General features: G+C 40.0%; 1 protein-coding gene across 4 annotated transcripts in view; it reads right to left on the reverse strand.

The window, feature by feature from the left end:
- DAAM2 (dishevelled associated activator of morphogenesis 2) overlaps positions 1-24,954 on the reverse strand; it is a 202,322-nt gene that overhangs the window by 37,995 nt on the left and 139,373 nt on the right. For 3 of the 4 annotated variants that reach the window (XM_036380209.1, XM_054514303.1, XM_036380208.1), the window contains 10 exons: positions 18,595-18,705; positions 17,407-17,510; positions 16,141-16,207; positions 15,115-15,232; positions 13,485-13,623; positions 11,999-12,057; positions 11,430-11,614; positions 10,197-10,514; positions 3,268-3,375; positions 525-557 (listed from right to left, as the gene is read on the reverse strand). In XM_036380209.1, coding sequence (XP_036236102.1) covers positions 525-557; positions 3,268-3,375; positions 10,197-10,514; positions 11,430-11,614; positions 11,999-12,057; positions 13,485-13,623; positions 15,115-15,232; positions 16,141-16,207; positions 17,407-17,510; positions 18,595-18,705 — 1,242 coding nt within the window. The remainder of the gene's footprint in view (positions 1-524; positions 558-3,267; positions 3,376-10,196; positions 10,515-11,429; positions 11,615-11,998; positions 12,058-13,484; positions 13,624-15,114; positions 15,233-16,140; positions 16,208-17,406; positions 17,511-18,594; positions 18,706-24,954) is intronic. The other variant, XM_036380210.2, reaches the window with a different exon arrangement.

Below are 24,954 nucleotides of genomic sequence, written 5' to 3' on the forward strand. Positions count from 1 at the left end.
CAGCTGTCCATTTGGAACTCTTCTGCCCCTCAGATGGCACAAATCCTTCTGCCAAAGTGCCCACTTCTATGCAAAGAAATATTTCCTTTATCAGAAAGTCTGTGGCTAGTAAGTGCATCTGAAGACTTCAGTACTGTCCAAAGCAGACAGAACAGAAAAAGAACAGTGGGAGAAAAGACTCCATGAGAGACCCTTTTGTTCTCCTCTCAAGAGAGTATTACTTTGGTTCAGGAAGAGTTCACACTGACATTCTTCTTTGTCCCTGGTCTTTTTTCCTCAGGATCATAAAAAAAGGGACTACAGACACCAGCAGTGAGATATAAGCAAGTGAAAGAACAAGAACTACCTCCTATCACAGAAATAATATAGCTAAAAGAATTATCTGTACCACCTTTCCCATTAAGAATGCAGAGTGCAAGGGCAAATGAAAGAGTAGCATGAGCTGTGACCCCACAATGGCATGGTCCAGGAATTCACCTTGACACACATGGCAAGAGGATCAGGAAGCAGACAATGATACTCACCTGCTTACAGGAGGAGGGGTTAGTTAGCAGGTCCTATGCAGGCAGCAGTCGCAAATAACGAAGAAGGAAACATGCCAAAAATTAGCACAGAGAAAGGTACCAAGTTTAACAAGGCAGCTGAATTTAGACACACATTGTTTTCTAAGAGCATATAATGCTTAGCAAGTAATACTGGCACAGATGGTTCAAAGGTATTTCAGCATTTCTCTGCATATTTTAAATCAGCAGATGTCACAGAACTAAGAGCCCTAGGTCTTTTATGAAAATAATAAATTTGGTCTCCAAAGCATAAATTTTTTAGGTCTTTAAATATTAACCAGGTTAATGCTTAAATACCTTTACAAATCCAGTCCAGAGCCTTACTGAAAGAACTGCCAAGGTTATAACTTGAGGGTCAGTTCTCCTCTCCTGATGCACAGGTACAGTTTGTGGGTATTAACAAGCATAACAAGTAAGATCTTGTTACAATGGCACATTATACCCTTTAACAACTTGTAGCCAAGTATTTTGAAAGCACTCAGTAACCTCCAAAGAGGCAGTACAGCACTTCTGGAAGACAGACTCCAACTATTTCATGACTTACTCATTATTCCAGGAAAACACCAGCTATACTGAATCAAAAGGTCAATATTACACAGTAAGATTAGGGCAAGGTCAAAAGACCTTGTAAGAATACTTGGTCAAAAGACTTTGTAAGAATACTTGGTCCAGCATTCTGTACACTGGACAGTTTTGCTTTCCCTCTTAGCCACCAAAAAGGACACACTGGGCTTGAGAGAGGAGAAGAGACCCTCTGTCACTAACAAAATTAGAAAATCGAAAAACTGTTTAACGTAAATGAAACTGGAAAAAACATGAAGGTCATGTTAATAACAGCAAAGAAAGAAATGTCTTTATCTCTACTCATTCAACATTTCAGATGCAAAAGAGCAGGGCTTGCATTGACATTTTTCTTTACAGACATTTGGATGAAGTTTAAAAGTCATAAACCCAGAGTAAATACATACTTGATCAGAGTGGAACATTTCCGAAAGTAAAAGGAAAAAAGAATAAATGTGAACTGAAAAAATTCTCATGAATTTTTAATTCAAAAGCAATTTTGGTTGCCTGGTCTTAAAAAAAAAAAAAAAAGAAAAAGAAAATTGATGAGGACTTGTTGATTGGAATCCAGTTCACATAGAAGCAAGTATGGATGAAATAGGAAGAACTATCATGTAAAGTAACAACAACAAAATATTTAAGGAGAGAAAATATCACCACCAAAATAATGTCAAAACCTCAACAAAAGCTGTAAGGGCAGCAAGATGTCTAACTGCACAAAAATACAAGAAGCTTACATAAGTGTTACTCTAGTGTCTGGAGCCACTGTCATAAAGTGTGTTTAATGAGGATGGAAGAGTACAGCTCAGAGACCCACGGAGGCAGGGGTAAGGGTCAGGTTAGTTTATGGCTGAATAGCTCAGGCTGCCTTCCTGTGATTGGTAACATAGTGATAAATATTATGATTCTAACTGAGACCATGACAGCTTCAGCTTTGGTTTTTGGGGACAAAAGGAAGCAAGGCTTTGCAAGGTCATTTGTAGTGAGGAAGCTGCAAGGTTTGCACCTGAAACATTGGAACAGAAGCTCTTGGGACAGGGTCTAAATCCAATCTCTTAACAGCACTGAAGTTTTGTGTGCCTTTCTTCCCTTCTGGGAACTAAGTTCTTCTTTCAAGGAATGTGATTTACAGAAGGAGAAAGGGACCCACTGAAACAGCATCAGCTATTTGCAGAAACAGAATGAGAAATGAAATCTCATCATGCAACAGTTAACATCACATTCTTCACAGCTTATCCATGTGGCTGTGAGCTCATAAATAAGAAGAGTTATTCATTATGTTTATTGGATTAGAAAGAAAATAAAAAGAGAGAAGGGAGAAGATGGAAAATCCAAAGACAAGGGGTTGGATTGTTGATTTTAAGGTACTGAGTCAGTTAATGAAGTAGTTATCATCACTGTAAAGAATAATCATAAAGGTTGTTTGTGACAGTTGGGTCTGTGTCTTTTCCTAAAACTTCAGAGTAATGGGCCAGTTCTGCCACATACAAAACACTGAAAATAGTCCAAAAGCAAAGGAAAGCTGGGGGAGTTCAAGGAGTGAAAGTACAATCCATCTGCTGCTAAATCTCATTCAGTGGAGATAGATTGAAAGTGACTTGCTTTCCAGGAAAAAGAGGAGGGAAAAAAGACATTCTAATAAATGGCCACTTTTAAAGTATGCTGTTTGTTCTATAATCTGTAATTCAGACCATTTCTGTCACCTAACCACTTCAGGCAGCTGGCTGTTTAAGAAAAAACAGACAAAATGAAAGACAGCTACTACAGTCACCTTGCTCAGTACTCAGGGAAGTACAGCCTTTTGTCTCTGGATGAATGGGAGAAACAGGAAGTTTGACATGCAAATATAAATGTAAAGCTCCACAGCTTTTGGAAGTCAGTGGTCAGTGACATTAACTAGAGCATTACCTGTTGGTAGGTGCTGAGAGCTGCCCATGAGTATGAAGTATATCCATACCAGAAGTTTAGACCCTGCCCCGTGTGCCCCTCCCAACTTCTTTTGGTCTGCAGATTTTCTGAACAGTGGTAGAGCATCAAGTGATGCAGGCTGACTGCAGGTGGCCAAGGGCTCAGACCACTGTTGTGTATTCCTTTCTCCTCCAGAAATTCAAGACAGAAAAGTTATAGAAGAGTTCACTCCTACCTGGTGCCTCTGATATGCGGAGAACATCTTTTCAAAATCTTCTAGATCCAGCACCTTGAATGCCTTTAAATCATCAATCTCATTCCAGATTGTGCCATGGATCCTCTCCTAAACAGAAAGAACATATTTTAACTAGATAGCAAAAATATTTAGCTAGGACCATCCAATCCCATTTGGATAAATCATTTTCTTTTCTACTCACTGGTCACATTGCTATTTACTGCTGCTGTCATTTTAGAGGCCACACTTTGTTTCAAGAGTCAGAGGAGAAAAAACAGTATTTCGTTTTGGGATTTTGGTTTTGGTTTTTTTTTGTTTGTTTGTTTGTTTTTAAAATACTATTTTGTAGTTTTCATCATAGCAAGACTCTAATGAAAAGGCACATTCCAAGACTAGCAGACCACATCTCAAGCATTATCCATGATCCCACAGCATATTTCCTTTCAAGAGTGGCCATCTGTCTAACACAACAATTGTGTCATGCTGAAAGGAGTGTTACCATTAGGATGAAAAAGCTTAGGAAAAGCACTGATGCATGACAAACCCCAGACACATCTTCCCTGTTGCAAATTTTTCCAGGTTCTTTTGTAAAGCCTAAAGGGTGGGTGGCTTTCATTATGTCTGCCTGTGAAAGTAGTTTAAATTATTATTTTATTTTACTTTTAAGCTTTTCAGTCTTTGAAGTCTAATTGTTTCCTATTACATGAACTGCCTTGTCTACATGAGGTCTTTGTCAAGCCAGATAGACACAAACTATACCCAGATCCCTGAAACAGCATCATTCTCAGTAACTGGAAATGTTCACAACCCTCATGATGATACATTATCGTGAATGCCAGGAATCCTAGCTGTTTGGCAGATAATTAGCATGGAGGGAGACAGGCACAGACTTCTACTCCTTATTGCTGTCCATCAAACCAGAACAAACAGGCTCCTCAAATACACAAATTAGCTAATTGGCAATCATCCTAAACTAAGTGAAGGTCTTGGGTGTCCTGCTGACATTCTCAGGACAGATATCCTTTGTGGCAAAGGACACAAAGGTCAAACTACCTTCTCCTTCCTACTGACTCTTAAGGTGTGTTTGTGTGGGACAAGCTTTGGGTGCTCGTTGCACCACTGACACCACTATTCTTAGTTCGTTTAGTTTACTACATGTATATTTATTGTACTTTATTAACTGCAAAAATAATGAAAATGCTGATTAAAAGAAAAAAAGAAGTGGACAAAAATGCTTGTAAAAAAAGACCTAAGCAAATCTCAGGAGATAAAGAGCCAGCTGAACAGTGATGCAGAGAAAGCCAGGGACCACAAGCAATAGCAATGAAACCCTCACACAGGTTCCAGCTCTGAAGAATCTGACTTGTACCTACACAGCAAAGTGTGTTAGCACTTCATTATCAGAACTAATTAGGAACAGGCTCTACTTCCCATTCGGAGTCATCAAAAGGAATGAGGGAAATGTGCTAAGCCACAAGGCTCAAGGAGCAAGGAAAAAAAAACTGAGGAGGATAATGAGGGGGAAATAAAAGTGTGAAGTGTTCTGGAGGAAATTCCTGTCAGGGCAGACATTGTGGAGGAAAACCAACACCCTTTCTCCAGAGGCAGCCTGCGAGTGCCTGAGGGTAAGGAGGGGTGTCTGCAGTGCTATTCACAGTGAGGGCATATCCTAGATGGGAGCAGCACCCATCCCTGAGCAGGCTCACCACTATCATTGTATCAGCCCTTGCAATCAGCATGGCTCTTCTTTCCATAGCAGGAAGAACATGTGACTGTAACACGGCAAACAAGTCTGAGAGGCTCATCTCAGCCAAAGCAATAGGAGACAAAATTAATTTTCTTTTTATCCTAGCCCTGAACTCCACTGCCAATCTTAGCAGAAGCATCCAGGCAGAGTGATCATTCTCATTCAATTTCCAGGCTGGCTTTGTAAACCATGAATTATAAATCCTGAGGGATGTATTTGAACAGCAGAGCAGTTCTCTGAGAGCCTCACTTTTTCAGACTGCCCAATCAACCACTGAAATGGTAGAATATTTCTTGACAGGAGTCCTTGGAGTCATCACTGGGATAGAGCCCTGAGGATGCCAAAAACCTATATGCTGTGTTTGGCAGAGGCTGGATGTGACTCAAGACAGCTACTCGTGAGTCTTGCCCATCTACCTGTCCAACTGCAAAAACCTCACAGGAGTGAGGTTTCCTCACTAATGGCAAGAACAGTGAAAATGTCCTACAGAACAGTCTAGTCTGAATGAACTGCAAAGGGGCCAAAACAGGAAGTTCTGGGACTCAGAATAGGACTGCAGAGAGTAGTTCTCCCCCTGCTTTCCCAGGAAAACAACCCAATGAAAATAATTTCAACTTCAATTCAGATTCATTTTAAGAGCTTGGTTGAATCTGGTTCTGTACAGGATGGTTTGTATGCTACTTGTAGCAGAAAGACAAATTCCAAAGCAGCACCCATTGCAATGGTGTGCCCAAACAGAACTTCGACCAAAGCAATCCAATTTTATAGCTAATGCAGTCAAAGAAAAATCAAGGCAGGCAGAGGTATAAACAATTTAGCACTTGCAATGGGCCTGTCCCTTCTATTTCTACTATAAGCTCCATCCTTGAAAATTTTCATGTTGCCGCCAGATAACTTCCTGGACTGAACTCTTCATACACAGTTTACACAGTTATGGATTAACTGGCTGATAGTTTCTTGTCATCACCCAGAGAAGACAGAGTATTTTAAGAGAAACAGACTTGCATAATGTGGTTGCTATGATAAATGATTCCCTCAGCACCATAAAAATATTTATGGTCTCCTAAATAACAATTTAAAAATAAATCCTTTATTCCTTCTTTTCTTTTTTTTTCCTTCTCTGCCCCTAGAAAGACAAAAAAAAAAAAGAAACTAAAAAAAAAAGAGCAATCATTTTATCGGTAATGTTTTTCTCTCCATCATCATTTATTTGTTTATTCATTTATTTATTCATTCTACAAGTCTTCTATGATCTGTGGTTCCTGTGCTTTGGAAAATTTTGGCCCATTTAGAGAAGCAAACCCTGTGAACTGTACTTCCCAGCATCCTCTAATGGAATGGTAACACATACCAGGTCAGGAAACATCTTATTATGAGAAAAAGTATTGACAAGGCATTTGCTCCATCAAGCTGAGTTTTTGGTATGTTGCATTTAACAATTCACTCACTGTAGCAGTTGCAGCATTCCACCTTTATAGTGAATCCCAGTTTGCTGAGAGACCTAATGACATTAGAAAATAACAGCGTCTCATGGCACTGCAAATCATACCAAGCTGTCCTCTGCTACACCTAAAGGATAATTTTATTTACCCTGATAGATAGATAATGATATTCTGGAAGGCACCAAAGTCCATCGTGCCTCAGTAACTTCACAGCATGAGTGAAAACCTACAGTACCTTTGTTTGACCTGCAGGTTCAGAGAAACCACGGAAATGATGAGTTCTCTGTGGATACTGGAACAGGCAATCCTGCTTATTAGTAGGTTAATATTTGTAGAATATTAACCAGAAAAGTGGAAGCAACTTAAAGTTTTAATTAAGAATTCCATTATGAATCTGAAAAGTGATATGAACAAAGCACATTTTCCAAACTTTTCTCTTAATATTAGATCCTTTCTTCAGTGTGAGAAAAATCCACTTCAAGCAAAAGCTGTATTTTTTGCCTATTTATTAATCAGCTATTTTATTTCATTGTAGGCCTAGGCACCACCACAGCTATTATGACTAGCTTCACAATGAAATTTTGGAAAACTCTTTCCATTAACTTTGAATCTCTAGCAGCAGTCCTTCATCATTTTATGCCATAAACCTCAGCCTGCTTTCAGGAAAAAAGTTCCAGAAATCAGAATCATTGATAACATTACAGAAACATTTTTTAAAAAAATTAGTGTCAAAATGAACACTTTCTGTTTATGTGACTGACTGTTTTGGAAATTTGGGTTTGGTGGTTTTGATTTGTTTTTATGTGTGTGTGTTTTGGGCTTTTTAAAAAACTCCTATATAGCACGTAGAACAAATACCTTTCTTATGAAACTATTTCAGTCAGGTGTATTTAGGGCTGGCTAAAGAAAGGCTCTCTGACATCACTGATGAGAGTCATTACCAGGACACTTGATGGGAAGCTGCTTCTCCAGACATGAGATAAGAAGCAGAGCAGTTGAAGGCTGACATGATTTATTCTCAGAGCTTCAAATCAATGTTTATATTTATCAAATAGGTAACTATTAGTCCACACTCCAATTTTCTTGAAACCAGTCCATTGCTTGGATTAACCATAAATGTTTGGTGTCTGACCTTTGGTGTTGTGTAAAACTCAGAGTGAGAGAGCATTGCTGCCCAGAAACAAAGAACGGAATCCTTCCAGGATATTACAGTGGTTATATTGCAATATCTTTTTCTTAAAAAACAGAGATCCTTGGCACCAGCACTACTGTAGTGCTGTATGAATGGAACTCACAAACAATGCCACAGTGCTGTATGAATGGAGCTGTGGTGTGGAAGGGCTTCATCAGAACTCAGGCCATGCAGGCATGCAAATGTCTTTGCCACTGGTCATTAGCTTACATCAAAACTAGCACAAAGTCCTTAATTCTCAATGGAAATTAGTGGGCTGTTGGAGTTTCCTTGTTAGAAGCATAGATCCCTTCCAGTCAAACTTTTTCTTGTGGTGCCCATGGGAACTGTGGACAATCTGTTATTGCCAACTGCTAAGAGCCTGACTATGCTTGATATTTCTCCCAATACCCAGCAGCTCAGTTCTTTTCTTCCAAAGACAAAATCAGCATTGGAAAAAAAAGGTGTCACATGAACTGCCCTGGAGAACAGCCTTGATTCCACTACTGAGAAAGTATATTGCAGACAAATCCATCTCAGCCAGCCTTGTCCACACTCCTGTTGGCCTCTGTTGGCTTTCCCTCACTGCCTCGAGGCAGGCTGCAGGGACAGAGAGGAGTTTGCTCGCTTGTGGGCTGCCTCAGTCACCTTCACACTTACCTGAAAAATCTCCTGAGAGAGACTCTGAACTAATTGCTTGGAGAAAGGTGATCTAAATAGTATGCAGAGATAACTAAGAGCTGAATATTTGAATACCTACTTGCAGCCCTAATTTTATGTACAGCTGTTTCCAATGCTGTGTTCCCTCACCTTGCTGTGTTTCATGTATTGTTCCTCAAAACGTTTTTGTGGGGAAAAATTGTATTCTTGTGAATTGGAAGTTAAACCCTACCACAAACCACAAAAATACTGCGCACACTTCCAAGCCTCAGTTTCCCAGGCTCAAAAACTCAAAATGTGCTGCTCCCAGACAGTGTGTTTGTTTTGAGTCCTCACTCATTCCAGTCTGGCTACTCTGACAGCTCAGTTCAGGAGAACACCACAGAAGTGCAGCAAAGGTAACAAAAGGCATGACAAAGCCCATCCAACCTACTAATGACTGTGCTCAGAAGATTCATATCCATGTGAATAGAAAGATACCAAAGCAGGAAATCTAGGATAAATGAGGAAGATGACCAAATGAGGAAGATGACCACCATTTCACTTTTCCAGCAGTCAGTGAAATTAAATAATTCCATAACAAAGTGCAACCCAAGTAACAGCATGAGATACCTGCATTGACACCACAATCTCTGCTCTTCTGCAGAGACCATACCAGGTTCAAAACACTAACACTGGCAGACACTCCAAAATGAAGGCCCCACCCTCTCATGCCCCTTTTCCCAACTATTTTGCCATCCTCAAAATAGTGTCTTTTAGCCATCTCACCACCCAGGTCCTCAATTTTATTAGCACAGCTGCCTTCACTCTTATCCAGAGGGCAGGATAAGCCTACAGTTACTGTACACTAAACAGAAACACCTGTGACTCTCTCTTTTTCATATAAATTCATATATATACATGTATTAGTTATTATTTCTTTTCTTCAGAGCACTAAGTTCCATGTTCTGCAAAGGAAAATAAATCCTTGTCCTTACATTCTCTCCCACACCCCCCACGTGGCCTTGACAGACAAGCACAGACGGTGCAGCAAATATTTCACTTCACTTTATTTTAAAGAAAAGGGGAGAGGGGGAGAGAGAATTCTTGTGGCATTCCAGAGGTCCCTGGACACTCATTCCAAATGCCGGAGTTGGGCCCTGGGTGAGTTTCAGTCTAAAAGAGAACCTGGGTTTCTAGGCAGAAATCCAAACTCAACACAGACACTTTTTTTCTTTCTAAATCAGTTAAAAAAATTAAGACCTAAAGAGAAGAGGAGGGAGCAGGAGAAGGGAAAAAGAGAGAGAAGGAGAAGAGAGAAGGGAAGGAGAAGGAGACACAACCAAGGCAGAAGAAAAATGAGTGCAACAGGAAGAATCCAAGTCCTCTGGGATTTGTTGGTTTTTTTTGCCAACCTGGAGTTTTATCACCTACCGACAGAGTTATAACCATTCAAGGAGAAAGGCAGCTTCCCTCATGGCCATGAGCAAACAGTGAGGAGAATCAGGACACCTTTCTCTCCTTGGTGATGGCTCCTGCCAGAGTAGAGGTGGCTGGATGGTTTTCCAGATGGTTCTCACCATGTTTTGCCCACATTGGCTCTGGTCACCCGTTTTTCCCTGGTGTACAAGTGAGGGCAGCTCTGGCACAGCAGTCCTGGAGATGTCCAGCTCTCACTGAGGTATTCAGTCCCACTACAGCTTTGCTTGACCAGATCATTTGCATGGCCAGACCTATGCAGCTCAATCTATCACAGGGGATGTGCTGCACTGCTCAAGAACTGGGGAGAACCCCTAAATACAGTTAATGACTCCTACTGACCACAGCCCACAGAAGGCCACTTGCTTCTATGCCACTTTGCATTTCATGGCATTAATCAACACTGGCATATACTCAGACAGTAAATCAATTGAGTAATGCAGTTTCTTACCTCACTCAGCTTAGCCCAGTTGAAGGATTTCAGTGGATGTGAAGGCTGTGGGATAGATTTCTTCTTCAGACTGGGGCCACTGGTGCTGAAGGTGGTTGTTGAAGGGGGTGGCACCCCCATGCTGAAGAAAGGTGGTGCTCCTGGTGGAGGAGGAGGTCCTCCTGGTGGAGGTGGTGGAGCAGGAGGTGGGGGACAGCTGGAGAAAGGCAGAGGAGGTGGCAGTGGTGGCAAATTCTCAGACATATGAGAAGAGGACAAAGCTAATGGGCCACCTGGAGGAGGGGGTGGTGGGGGTGGGAAGGAAATGCTGCCCCCTTGCTGGAAAATAAAAAACACAGAGAAAAAGAAAGCAAACAGTTTAAAAGGCACAATAACTCCATGTTGCCAGCTGATGTGATTTTATTACGACTCTCAAAATATTTTATGTTTTCTTTAAAGCCTCTTGCACTCAAAGCCATCCAATAAAGGGAGGAATCTCAGCTTTCATTTAAGAGAAAGTTTCAAGCCCGTGGAGTTGTGGAGAAGAGCTTGAAAAAGGAACCATAAATGGCTCAGAAAAACAGAAAGCTAGTAAAAGAAGCCAAAATGTATTATTTTCTCCTTATGTACGAAAAAAGAGAAAAGTTCAATCTTATGAACTTTTGAACTCCTGGGTTTAAAAGCTAAGGGTTTGAAACACTGAATACCTGTCATTAGGCCTCAGTAATGCAAAGTGGGAGAGGGGAGGAGGAAATGAATCTGCCTTCTGCAGTGTCTAACTTCTCAGGGCTGTGTTCTGGTGGCTCAGACACACTGCTGGGATAGAAAGGAACACCAAACAGGAGGGAGCATCTGCAAATGCCACTTTTGCAGAACTCTGTGACAGTTCAGATGCTCTTGCAGCATGATAGGAATCCTGTTTCTTACGTACTTTTGTATCAGGGAGGTTTCTCTCTATTCCACTGAAATAATAACCAGGGCCACCCCACTCAGCAAGGAAAATTATGGCTGGAGGAGGACACGTGCCTCAGCAGCTCCTGCAAGGAAGGTAGCTGAGGAGAAGGAATGGAGCAGCCCATGCATGAACCATTCTATACCACCAGCTCAGGGATTTTGGTCTCATCTAAAAGCTGAGCAGCTTCTAAGTATTCTCCATTATGACCACAGATGTGCTTCATGTATAACATGCTTTTGTTCATCATTCACTAGTTAGCAGCTTTTAAACAAGGATGGGGAAGACTCCCAGTCTCATACCGAGAACTCATTAAGCTGAGCCACCAGATCATTCATCTGGTCTCGGGTCTGGCGCAGCTCCAAGGATTCCTTCTGCAGCTTGTCCTTCATTTTGTTCAGTGTCTTCATCATTTCATCCTTCTCCTGGGTTTTTGTTTCACATTCCCGCTCCTTCTTCTCTAGCCTGCTCATCAGCTCTGCATGGTCTAGGGGGAACACGCAAGTGGGACTGATGAAACAAAGCTCATGAACAGTCCCTGAGGAGATGTAGGTTAATAAAGCTGAAATAAAACTGACACTTCTGGCAGCTCAAGCAGGGACGTATAATGAGAGCAAGAAAAAGAAAATAGAGTCTGACTGTCTTGACAAGAACCTTCAGTGATCAAGACAGCAATGCCTAAGTTTCAGTTAGACTGTAAAATCACTTCATGTGAGGACTGAAGGAACCCCCTTCCTGTGAAATACACAAACTGTTCACCATGACACAAAATGTCTGCAAAAGGAAACGTTGTGCCCAGCTCTGCTGCTCACTGCTCTGTGAATGAATTGGGATCAGTTTCTGCCTATGCAAGCAAAGAGGATGAACTCACCTTTCCGGAACTTCTCTGCCTGATCCCTCCACTGCTTGACCTCATTTTCATTCACCAGCCTGAAAGAGGAAATGAGATCATTTAAACTTTTCCTGAGCTACCCAGGTTGAAAGGCAAGTGGCCATTTTGCAAAGTGATCAGCAAAAGGCAACCTGGTAAGTGTACAAGTTTAAACAGGATCACGCCAGTGGTCCTTCTGGATCCAGATTCTGCTCCCTAGACTACAACTAATAGGAAAAGGATGCCTTTTTACTCAACGTCATAAAATGGGATAAAGGAATGGCTGTGGAAGAAATTCCTGATACATTCCTGTCTTCAGGTAATGCCCTCAAAGTGCCAAGTCTACTTATTTTGAAAGAGAGAGGTCTTCACTAAAATAATCACAGCTGCTATGGGTTACAAATTACCCCATCCTTAATATAAGACCAGATTGCCATTTTTTTTTCCTAATCTCTGTGGTTCTATTTTTTCTTTCTTACAAGGAGGAAGAACACTTCTCTATTGGGTAATACATCAGCGACAAGGCAATTCTCATATCTCATACGGGCACAGCTATTTCCTATTACTGACAGAAAATATGCAGGGCATGCTAGGGATTGATTAGATATGCAGAATAGGAGTAGCTATGAAAGCAGAAAGGGAAGATCAGGCATGAAATCTACAATGAAGTCTGGTATCCAACACCACTGTATTTTTCCATGACAAGAAATCAGTTTCGATGTTGGCTCACACCTATAACAAAAGGAACTGTAAAATTTTTAGTACAGGAGAATTTGGTTTCATATAGGACTTATGTTCTATAAATGTTCTTTTCAGTGGATAATTCGGAAGGGTAATGGGCCATGAATTACCTGCAGAGGCAGTTGGATGAAATGAAGAATCCAAAAGTTTGGCTAAAAAAGGACTGAGAACAGGGAAGTTGAGAAGAGAGCCAGCTCATGTAGCTAGACTTCTCAAATGATGCATCCTATGGGAAAAAATAATGGTAATGCCCTCAACCAAGTCCGTGGGTGAGAGCAAACAGACATTTTATGAAGAGGTAAGAGGTTTTGTGTGCCAAGTGGGGACTGCTTTCCCCTATTTGCAATCTTTCTAAACCATGTGCTCATTAGTAGGAATGGGATCTACATAGAGACTATGATATTATTTTTACTTTTTAATATCAAGGAAAGCTTTCATGAGCATCCCGAATTAAAAAAGGCACGAGGAAGCCTTGTTATAAAATCATGAGCATTTTTTCTGATCCTCTAACCAGAATAACAGTTACTAGAAGTCAAATACAATGACTTTGCAGGGAAATACTGCCAAGCTAAGATGTCATTAGAAGGAAACTACTTAGAAGACTTAACTACTTAACAGGACAAGGAGAAGCTGTAAGTTGAAATGAGGAAGTCCTCACATATGATATTTTATTTCTTAAGCACCTGCATACTGATCATATCCTTATACCTGCATAACAGAAATAAACAATAATAAAGCAGCTTACATTTTAATGATATTTTTGACATTGAAGTTTTCCAATGGAGCTATATCTGGATCATCCCCTCGTTCATCCTGAAGAACAATTTGTTGGAGTATTCTGTCCAACAGTTGCCACTGCTGGAAGTTTCCTCCATTCCTCTTATCTGTATTGAAAAAAGACCAACCCATGAGATCTTCCAATTCCATGCCAAAGTGCCCAGACTTGCCAACAAACTGGCATTCTTTCCTCTCCACCTTTCATCTCAGTCCCATGTGTGATGAATTACAGAACACAAAGACTAACTCTGAGCAGTTGCTAGCATCTTATTTACAAACACCTGGCATACTGGGACAGCTCATAACAGGCACAGGCAACTTTGTGCCTGATGTGCACATTCAGGCTATGCAGCCCTTCTGACAGGTTAGCTATAAATTGCACACTAAGCATCTATAAAAAGGATTCCTTTGTGATAACTAACACTCAGTGTTTTCTGGGGCTTGATGTTGAGATCACTGTAGAAACAATGAGGTGTTCTATCTGCATGTTTGGTTATCTGCAGGTCAGTGAAACTCAACTGGCATGAAAAATTCATACAAACATGACTGGAAAGTGCAGAGATAAAGAACAGAATTTGAACCAAAGGTACTGATCCCATGGATATCCAAACAGAAGAGCCAGAGCAACATTGAATTCACCTCAACTCTTTAAGTTACATAACCAAGATCTTTAGGCTCTTTAAAACTGCTCCAGTATAATCCTGCCCTGGCCTTACAGGATTTGGTCTTTCTGCCACCAAAAATCCCAGTCAATACATAAAGCTCAAGCTCTGTTCTAAAAAGCAATATCAAAGAGGCCACTGAGACTAAGTACTGCTCAAATTTATGCATTGCTGTACTTGAATCTAATGAGAGCCTGAGAACATACCACACATCACACTGCTTGCTGAAAAGCACACCCCAGTACATCTCCCTCATGTTCCCTTCTCGGTTTGATTGCTCAAATACAGATGGAAATCATGGAAAACCAGCACCTCACACCTAACAGGATCAAGGCAGGCAGTTCTTTAGTGATCCTGCTGTTACACTCTGGATGCATAACTGAATTATTTTATTGCAGTTAATAAGAAGATTCTTATCACTTCCTTTGGAAGTAAATTCCAGTATTATTTTCACTTTGCGTTTGGGAGCTCTCCATTAGAGCACTGCCATGAGACAGCAGTCTGATGACTTACTGTGGAATTTCCCACTGGCAGAACAGCTTTCAGTACTGTACTGTTTCACCAGAAAAAAATCTTCAGTGTCTTTTTTAATATTCCAAATGCTATCTCTTTCTGGGAATTCCCTGATCTATAGCACAAGGACTCTTTTTTAAAACTTCTGATTTAAAATAATTAAAAGCTATGTCAGTGACTAACTGGAATGTCTCAGCTACTCAATTTTATTTACAAGTGCAGAGAGGTCAAACTGCTGCCCTAAGTATTGCAACAAAAATTTTTCAGTGTAAGATACCAAGTTCCTTAGCCACAGCCAAGTTCTGAATGGGAGACAATGGCAGTGTGGCAGTGTGTGCCCTGGTATCTGTGAACTTGTACCTACACCAGAGTTTCACCCAGTTCTCCAATACCTCTTCTCTGGAAATCTGTAAATGTACTCACATGGCATCTGCAAGCAGTGCTGGAGGATGGATAACAAATAGGGATAGGCATCTGTATGCTTCAATCTCTTCTTGATCAACTCAAACATCTGAGAGGCACTTTTTGTATCAATGTGGATCTGAAGTGAGAAAAGAGAAAAACCATCCACAGTAAAAGCCTGATTAACTGTGAAAGAGCCAGTCAATACAAAGACAGGCAAATTTCCAGCAATTGGACCTCTGCAAAGTCTCCTGCCATGCCCAGCTGCAGCTTCCAGGAACAGGCACAAGGGTCTTTGACACCACCATTGTCATCCCTATCCAGTATGGAAAAGATCCCCAAAGTAAAAGGCTAGAAAGGTGGGAACCATGCAAAGCCACAAAGAACTGTTCTGGAGCAAGCAAAACATTTGGGTCCTGGAAACTGGTGGCACATATAGTAGAATCTAAGCAAGAAAGACTCAGTTGTTCTGTATCTGTGTGAACAGCTCTTGCTGCACACAAAGAAAGAGGGGATTAAACCATTCAGGACCCTACAGCTTTTTATTGATGCTAGAGGTTGTCTCTATGTTAGTCTTCAAAATCCACATATTCTAAAATACTGATGCTGTCCACAGGCTCTGAGGCAACAGTTATCAGCAGAGTTACATGTAATCTTGGGAAGAAAATCAGAAAATAGCCCAAACTTCACCCATAGTCCTGCAAAGGGGATGTCTGAAACTAGAAGACATCCGGATCGTCAGGACTGAGAACCTAAGAGCATGGTAGAGAACCTCCTCCACTTCTGAACATTCAGGCAAACAAAAGAAAGAAGTTTTTTATCAAAGATACTCATCAGAAGCCCTTTGTGTGACCACTGTTTTCATTGTTCACACAATGCAAACCTCCTGCTTGCTAAATGAGAAACAGTGAAAACAAGAGCATCAACCACTTCCAGCATCAAAGCCAAACATTAGTTTTAGGGAGCACAAAGGAAAGGTGCAAGAAGCATCCCAAAAGGATGCAAGTTCAGCTTTGGCCAGTTCATGTACTACAAAGAAAAACTTACCAGGTCAAACCGCTTGGCAAGCTCCAGGTCATCTTCATTTCTGACCATCTCAAAGAAATCTAAATGTCTAAGAGGAAACAGAATAACAAGACATCTGCCAATGTTCATGGCACGATTCAGACAAACTAAGTGTGTCACTAGAGAAGCAGCAAAACCTCAGTTCAGCTAGAACATGTGGAAATTGGCAAACCTTTCTTACATGAAGTGCTGTCACAGGTATGCAAGGCAAGGGGGTCAGTGGCGGGCCAAAAGAAAAGGCTGGCAGAGGTGCACACACTCTAACTCTGTGTTGAGGTAAGGTGGAAAAGATAAACATAAAATAGGAAAGTGATATTCTCTTTTTGGTGAATGCAATGCCTGCAGTGATAATACAGTTCTAAAAAGTCCACACCACACTTGCTAGGCAGGTATTGGATCATTACAAGTTGTTTCTTTTAAGCAGCGAAGCAGAAATGCATTCAGTGGATCAGTTCTCAACAGCCTCTAGATATGCCTATTGATAAACACAGCAACATGACTATGTCTGGATCTGGGTGACCTGGTGAGTGACACATTTGACCATCTGGAGTTTTCTTACATAGAGACTGGAGCACAGCAGGTGATGTGGAGAAAGGGTGTGGCACATTTTCCTGTACAGATCTGGTACAAGAGTCTTTGTAATCCAGGCATCTGAAATCCTCTCAAACCTTTGTTATTCTCCTAACTTGTAAAATCCAACTAAGTCCCTTCTAAACATTCCTGGTTACTGTCCAAAGGAATACAGATCATCTATAGGACAGATTTTCTTATTCTTGCTTATAATGTTGAAGATCAAAAGCACCATTCCTGGTTCCAGCTCTGCAGCAAACTACAGTCATACAACTTGGAAACTCAGAACCTGCACTTAGACCACACATACTCAGTCACAATGAAGTCAATGAACTACTGGCTTCCATGCCTCCTACCAGGACAGGCTTTTGTTCCAGTTTTGCTTCAAGAGAAAACAATTAGAATACTTTTTGTATTTTTCATTCTGACTGCCATCCCCTGCTGAGAAAAAAAACAATTGAGGAACTCCTTTGCCACAGCCTCTGCCAACTTAGTATGTATGTTTCCTACTTCATCTGCTGATGTTAATTTTAGGATAAATATATATTTTTTTATTTTCTTTTTGTTTTTTTATGGAGTCAGTCTCAAGAAGAGACAGAATAAGCTGTCTGAAATAGAGAAGAGTTTCTAAGAAGTCTTTCTGTTCACCAGTAGCAGTTCTCAGAAAATAAGTCTTACCTGTCCAGTGTGGCATTCTCGTGTCCTCTGAGCTTGTCAATGACGGGTTGAATTCCCAGCATTAGAAACTCATATCGGAGATGCAATCGGAACTCCAAATTGTCCTTAAAAAATAGGGGAAATCCAAGTTATTTGTTTTCAAAAGCTGTCAATCACATTTTAAAAACATTTACTTAAAACTTCAGTTCTTCCCTTTTTAATATTCTCTATCCTGACCCCAAATTCACGGGATGAATAATTCCAGTAAAGTAAGTAAAAAAGGAATTAATGCCATTGCTTCCATTTCACTTAAAAGTAGATTAATGTACTCTGAGTTTTGCATATGCAGTCATAAGGACAGCACACTCCATGTTGTTCCATGAGGAACAGAAGCTACTGGCACTTTTCCTGCTAGTCCATTAGAGGTTCCTCTCCTGCTTAGAGATGAACAGCATCGCAGTCTTCCTCCTAATTTTTTCCTGTTTATTTGTCATAAGACCATATACATAAAATCACATACTCTGACAAACCTTCTGACATCTATTCAGTGGGATGTTACAGGATTCCCAGAGACAGAGACAAATACATTGTCAGATAGCTCTCAGGAGCTTGCTGTCTTTTGTGGTTTAACCAAAACAAAAGAAAAAAAAAGCTAATGTCACAAAAGTAACACTTTTAATGTAATAAATTAGTTTAAACTATCCTTCAGATTCAAAAGGAAGTCTTGTTAATGAAAGTAAAACAACTGGGACCTTGGATTTTTTTTCTGAAATGTTTCCCCTTGATATTTTAAAATTAAAATGCTTTGACTTCGGCTTTGAGTCAAAACAACTTAGCACTTCAAAACATTTCTGAAGGTAAACCAAAATATTTTCTAAAAAGGATGAAATAAAAAGGTAAATGCTTTGCAGTTCTTAAAACAAACAAAAAAACCCTCCACAACCAAAACAGCAAAAAACCGACCAACCAACCAAAAAACAACCCAAAGTAATCACTTCAGTGTAAGTAGTCTATGCTATATTGAAGAAGCTCGAAATGAAATAATATGGACGACATAATTATAAGACTGATCTTAACAATTAAGCATTATTTCCCCCAAAATATATCCACCCACTACCGCAAGATTTGTGACTTAATCTACTAACTATTTCCAAGGTAAACTAATTTAAACATAACATTTCAGAAAGAATTTCCCGGGCAGTGACTCACCTCACCAGCACCTGCATTCAGAACAGCGTTGATAAAGGACATGATGGCAGTTTTGAGGTTCACTTCATCTCGGTATCGCCCCATGCTTCGGTCTAGCTCATTTAACAATGACTGAAACAGAACAGCAAGCTCAGTTAGAGGACATAAGGTGCTTTCTTGCAGGATAGATTGCACTTCTGTATACAGGGGAGATAATTGTAAAGAGAAGATGCCTTTAAGGAATAAAGCCTATGCCTGAACCTTGAAAGATTTATCCTTGTTCCTTCACTTACCACCTTTTAACATGAAGCAGACAATTATTTCCTCTTGGTAAGCTCCTTTTAGGGATTTTCAAATAGCAGGAATATTCCCTGTGCATACAGCTCCAAAGCTCAAAGTTGAATTACACATCTCCACTGGAAGTGCAGTTAAGCTCCAGTCTCCATGTTACAGACTCATGGAATGGTTTGGGCTAACAATGACCCTTAAAGATCATCTAGTCCTGACTCTCCTGCCATGAGCAGGAACATCTTTCTGCCAGACCTGGGCTTCTCCTCAAAGCTCCATCCAGCCTGGCCTCAAACACTTCCAGGGATGAGGCATCTACAACTTCTCTGGCCAACCTGTTCCAGTGCCTTTTCACTCTCATCATAAAAAACTCTTTTCCTTTTACCTATTCAATGTCTAGCTTCTTATAGTTTAAACCCTTTAGCCCTTGCCCTGTCACCACAGGCCCTGGTAAAATGCCTTTCTCCATCTTTCTTATAAGCTCTGTTTATTGAAAGGCTGCTGGAAGTTCTCCCTGGAGGCTGCATGTCCCCCTGGTAACGAACCCACAGGGGGTGTTCAGCACAGGAATGTTTTTGGTCTAATTTCTGCATACATACTGATATTTTACCATAATCTTGTGAATATCAGGAGACAAAAGAGAAAAAGTCTAGACAAGTAGCATTGGTGGCCTTTGCCTTATTCAGGATTAATTCCACTTGAATATTTACCAAAGAGGTTATATGCAGAAACTGATTAGCCATGAAAGCAACTCTACTTTCAGCTTTCTGCTGATCACCATTAATATTCTCTTCAGGATCTTCTCTGATCAGTTCATAATTCCAAGGATGATTTTCCTTACTGGAAGAGTAACAAATTCCACCTCAGATCTGTGAGTTCAGCTGTATGAGTCTCACTCCAGCATAAATAATAAATGCTTCACACTCATATATTTGTTTTGCTATCACACTAAAAAAGAGAGAAATCTTTTTTAGTCTCCCTAAGAAGTTTTGACCATAAAGGGATAACGAAGACAAAAATAACTTTTTTGTGTTTGGCTCAGCAGACCATCTAAATAACATTTTGAAGCTAAGATGCTGAGTAAGGAAGTTCATTTTCCTCTAGTCAGTCTTTTGTCCCTGGTTACTGAAAGTGTTCATTCATAGCAAAATCCTTCCTCTTCTAGTTACCCTAGGTCTATCTTGTTTCCTGTAGAAAGCCACAGAGATATGTCTCAAGAAACAGGAGGAATATCCTCCTGTACATTCTTCAGGGGAAAGAATAACCTCCTGGCTTCATGCTTATTTTTGTGCAAAAGTATTTTGACCTATCATACACTGCTACTGACAGCTGTTTTCACATCTGAGCATGGTATGTTCATTATCAAACAAGCTCGATTTCATTAACTCCTTTCTCTTGTTGCTTCTAAATTTCCCATCTGGAATTTTCAAATTTCCCTACTCCAGGCATTTGAGTTTCAATCTTATCCAACACCTCAGTAACTGTGTTACCACCACATATTACTTTGCTAGAAATGGGAATGTGTCTTACATAAAAGCACATGAAATGCTCTACTGAGCCAGACTGGTGGTCAGCTCAATCCACCATCCTATCTCCAACAGTGACAATCAGAAACTACTTGAGAAGTCTTTAAATTCACCAATAAAACCAACTGTTCAACTTGACAAACAAGCAGAAGTGAAATAAATGAGAGAATTTTATTCTGTTACTTCAATATTTGACACTGAAATTCAAAACACATGTGCCTTCTTGGAATAATTGAATTAGCCATCACTACAGAAGCAGCAAAACCAAGGATGGTTTTGCTGGTTTTCTTCAGAGGCTTTTCATTCCTATCATACTTTCTCACAGACTTGTAGGAACATGACAGAATCTATAAAACAGCATATCAGGTAAAGCATCCAGACAGGTTGAAGGATGCTAACAAAAGTTTTCTATCCCCCATTTCAGAACGCTGAACGAGGAGCAGAATGCAATGGAAGGCATATCAAATTCCGGGCAAGAAAACCCAAAATTCTGTGTTGCACTAATCCAATTGAAGAGCAGCACATCTTCATGTAATTGTTCAGCTTGAGAAGGAAACACTCTAAGTTCTTGCTATTCCTAAAAATCAGAGTCTACACCCACATATTGTGGCCAAACTCCAATATCTCCAACTCTTAGCAAATGGCTGGGGTTCAAATCTTCACTTGAACATTTCCTGTGAAAAAGATTTCACCACACCTCTTGGCAGCCACTTCTGTGGCCCAATTGATCTTATGATTATAAAGGTTTTTCCTACTATTTAAGCAAAACTTTCCTCACTTAATCCCATTATTCCTCATCACTGACAACCAGTAGGGTTTCATTCAATCTGCAGCAAACCTCAAAAGGCTTTGGCTGAGCCCTAAAGGGAAGAAGGAAATCAAGAGTGAATACAGCCTTTTAATTTGTTCCTTGTTAGATCCTCTACTACAATTCCAAATTGATCAGCTTCCTCCTTACAAATTATGGTCTGTACTGACAGTGTTTGATATAAACCAGGCAAGGGGGCTCTGGAAGAAATGCTCCTGGCCTCCACCTTTTCAACTGACAATATCAAACTTTCTTTATTCATACACCTCGAGCTTCAAAATTTCTAGCAGCATTAAGGAGGAAAACAAGTTTTCCGCCCAAAGCAGCCCAGTTAATATTTCCACTGTGAAGTGAAACCAGCTTCTTTCAGACAGTACCTAACACCTAGGTTCTCTCACGACTAAAGGAAAATTCTTTCTCCCCACAGGGATCCACAGCTAGACGAGTGTTTTAAATAGCAAGCTACACTGGAAGAACACTGGAACTGATAAACTCACTGAACCTGATAAACTTTTTAGGCCAATAGAGCATTACGACTGCAATATTAGTTTTGTCTCAAAACATGGCATGTTAAAAATATAATGTGATTCAATGCCATGACACAGAGAGAAGGAGGGGAAGCAGAAAGCATAAAAATAATCATAAAGGCAAGAGCTTATGGGAGAGAAAGAATGTGCCACTTTCACAAGGGATACCAGTCATAAATACAATAATTCAGACATGAATGACTTTAAAATCAGAGACTCTTCTCAGTTTTCACAGCATTTTATAAAACTCCATATTCACAAGAATAAAAACAAAAAGACAAAGTAATGTTTTTATGATCACACAGTGAGCCAGTGACAGAATTACGCTGAATACATGGAAAAAAATCCCAGCAAGGACAATAAGGGCTCAATCAAGGGCTCATCTTCCTAATTCCACATTTCTGCTCTGAGGATTTACTGTTTGGATTTCAAGTGTTTTCTTTCGTCTCTGTTCTTTAAGGAGCAGAGTAGGATTTGTAGGCAAAGTAGCATGTTTCAAACAATTGGATGAAGACAGAGTTTTCCAGACTGCCTCAGGAAGGAGATTGAAGACATGCCCTAATACTACTGTGGTATTTGAGTATAGAAAGAGTATTACTCTGAAGAAGACAGTTTTCAAGGAATATCTTAACATTAACTACAGACTGCTCTGTTGGACATTAAAGTGAGAATCATTTCAGGCAGAAGGGCATTGTAAAAGAAGGGTCAATAATTAAAGCAAGCAAAGGGAAAAGTTCAGGCAAGAAGATGTGGGAAATATGAGAAAATAGGAATATTGACTATATCAATTGAGACACAAACAATCTAGAATCTTGTTGCAAGTGCCAAGACAAGGATGATCCTGATACACCTATTAACACATTGAATATCAAAGACACGGGTGAAGTTGCAGTATGAAAAGGCAATCAAGTGAAGACTGGAGCCTCAACAAAAAAGAGTAAGTTCTGGAGAATCTCCCCAGGGCTTTAAAGTGAATCCTGACTGAAGTTAGGGACTGACAATTGTAGTCAGTAGATGAAATGTTGGCAATTTAGAAGGAAATAATATTTTACTTCAGTTTCAATTCAGAGTAAAACCTGATTTTTTTTCATAAGGAAATAGTCTTTCATATTCCTATAAGTTCTATTTATATTTTCCATTAACTTCATAAAAGAAAATTAAAAAGTGAGAACACATCAGGAAGCAGAGCTCCTTTATGAAGCATTTTCAGTACTGTTTGATTAATGGTCTTCAGTTGCTATTACTTAGTGCAATTAAGTTAATTGGGACTTAATTGGGACTAAATATAAATGTTGAATTTATAATGCTCAGGAATTTCACTGTCATTTGAATTTTGACTTCAGATACCCTGGCATAAAACTATAAGTTTTCTATTCAAGAAATATAAGCTATTGCAGGACAGAATTAATGTAAGTTTAGTAAGAACCATACCTTAAGTCACAGCTTTCCTCGCCCACTAATTCACCAGTTGCTGAGTCTTCTGACAACTTTTGGCAGTTGTGCCAGGTAGCAGGAGTTGTGTTCAGAACATTGACTGGCAATAACTCCTCATATTCAACAAAATGTGCCATGTTTTATGTTGCTGTGTTAAATACATGATCTCTACACTCCACCGCACTTGTGCACACTGGAAATAATCACTGTTTCAATCTAAAGTTGTCAGCAGCAAGTTATTCAGGAGCTCAAGTTTTAGATAGTTGTCAGTAAATCATTCCGAACTTCTCTTCCTTCTTCTTACAAAAAGGAGTGGAAGCAGAAGCATGTACCCCAAATTATTACTCATCACAATGATATTTCTCTTCAAAAGGAAAAAAAATTGTTTTGGAGAAAAGTAGATCCGTATTAGTGTTAATTACATTAACCTCCTGATTCCCCAACAGACATAGTGCTGATCACCACAGTGACACAGAGGGAGAATGGGACACCAAGGTCTACTGCTACCTGCTAGAGTTGAAAATAAATCCAAACAGATAATATACAAAGTGCCAGCTTTCACAGATGAGGATGAATAAATTGACAGTAAAATGGCTGAATGGGATGAGAAATATTTTCAACCACTGTTGTCAGGAAGGCAACTTAAGGAAAAGCAACACTGGCACTAATATTGTCAGAGGTCAGTATCACCTGTAAGTTGTTTGTTGGACATTCCAATAAAAGTGAGCTCACTACAACTTCCAGAAAGCCCTGCACTTTTACTTCACAAGAACTGAGCTTATTTCCAAAATTTGAGATTACTTCCTTCTGATGCATTGTGTCTCTAATTTGGCCATTGTCTTGCAGAGCTAGACATAAAGACTGAGCAGTGCCTTTACAGTTCCCAGCTTTCCTTCCCCCCACCAGTTAGAATCAGTCTGCAAAGATGGACCATAGAGGCAAAGGAATAAATTTCTACTCTGAATAGTTTCTCCTGTTCCTACAGTTTAGTTCGCAGTTTTATTACTTTCACAGCAAGAATTCTTGTTTGTGGGTTCTGCCAGATTCCCCACTTGTGGTGGATAGTTTTCAACATAACAGTGTTTAGGTGTGGCTGGTCAAAGTCAAGCTGCCAAGTATAAAGTTTGCTGCAAGCTCTACACTTTCTGGACATTTCTATACACCAAATGATGCTGCTAGATGCTCAAGCTGCAGGAAACACAGCCTCCTAAGGTTCTGTTTCACACCTAAAGGATCTTTTCAGATACTTGCAAACTCTGGGTTACAAAGATTAAATTCAGGACTAGGATTAAAAGAGGATAGAAAAAGGCTTTCATTGTACACTACATCTTTGAAGCTTACAGGAAAGGTAAAGAACAAGCATTTTCAGCTTATCCTTCTTTTAAAATGGCTTCCCATATTCAAGTTACAGTGGATGCTTTCCCTGACAATAAGCTGCAAGACTATTCTGAGATAGAGGTGCAGGAGGGCAAGAGGCAAAGAGATGGAACACTCTTAATTTTAAGAGCTGTGTTATCAGAGAAACTTCCTCTAAAATGCAAGAAAGAGCATCACCACTTTTGTTTCTTCAGGATTTAAAAAATCCCTAGTCTCTCTGTTAGAAGAATAACTGGAGATGGATGAGGAACGTCTTTGGATGAACACTTACCTCCTCAAAATTAAGCTATTGCTGAGTAGAGCGGAAAATCGAATTTCAGTCTCTAAACACAAGTATTAGTAATTGCAAACAAGAACACATTCCTTCTGCTAAACCATTCTGGGATTGGGTGGGGCTTCTTTTTTTTGGTTTTACTTGAGA

Source organism: Molothrus ater, chromosome 3 (assembly GCF_012460135.2).
Source record: "Molothrus ater isolate BHLD 08-10-18 breed brown headed cowbird chromosome 3, BPBGC_Mater_1.1, whole genome shotgun sequence".
Lineage (NCBI taxonomy): Eukaryota > Metazoa > Chordata > Aves > Passeriformes > Icteridae > Molothrus > Molothrus ater.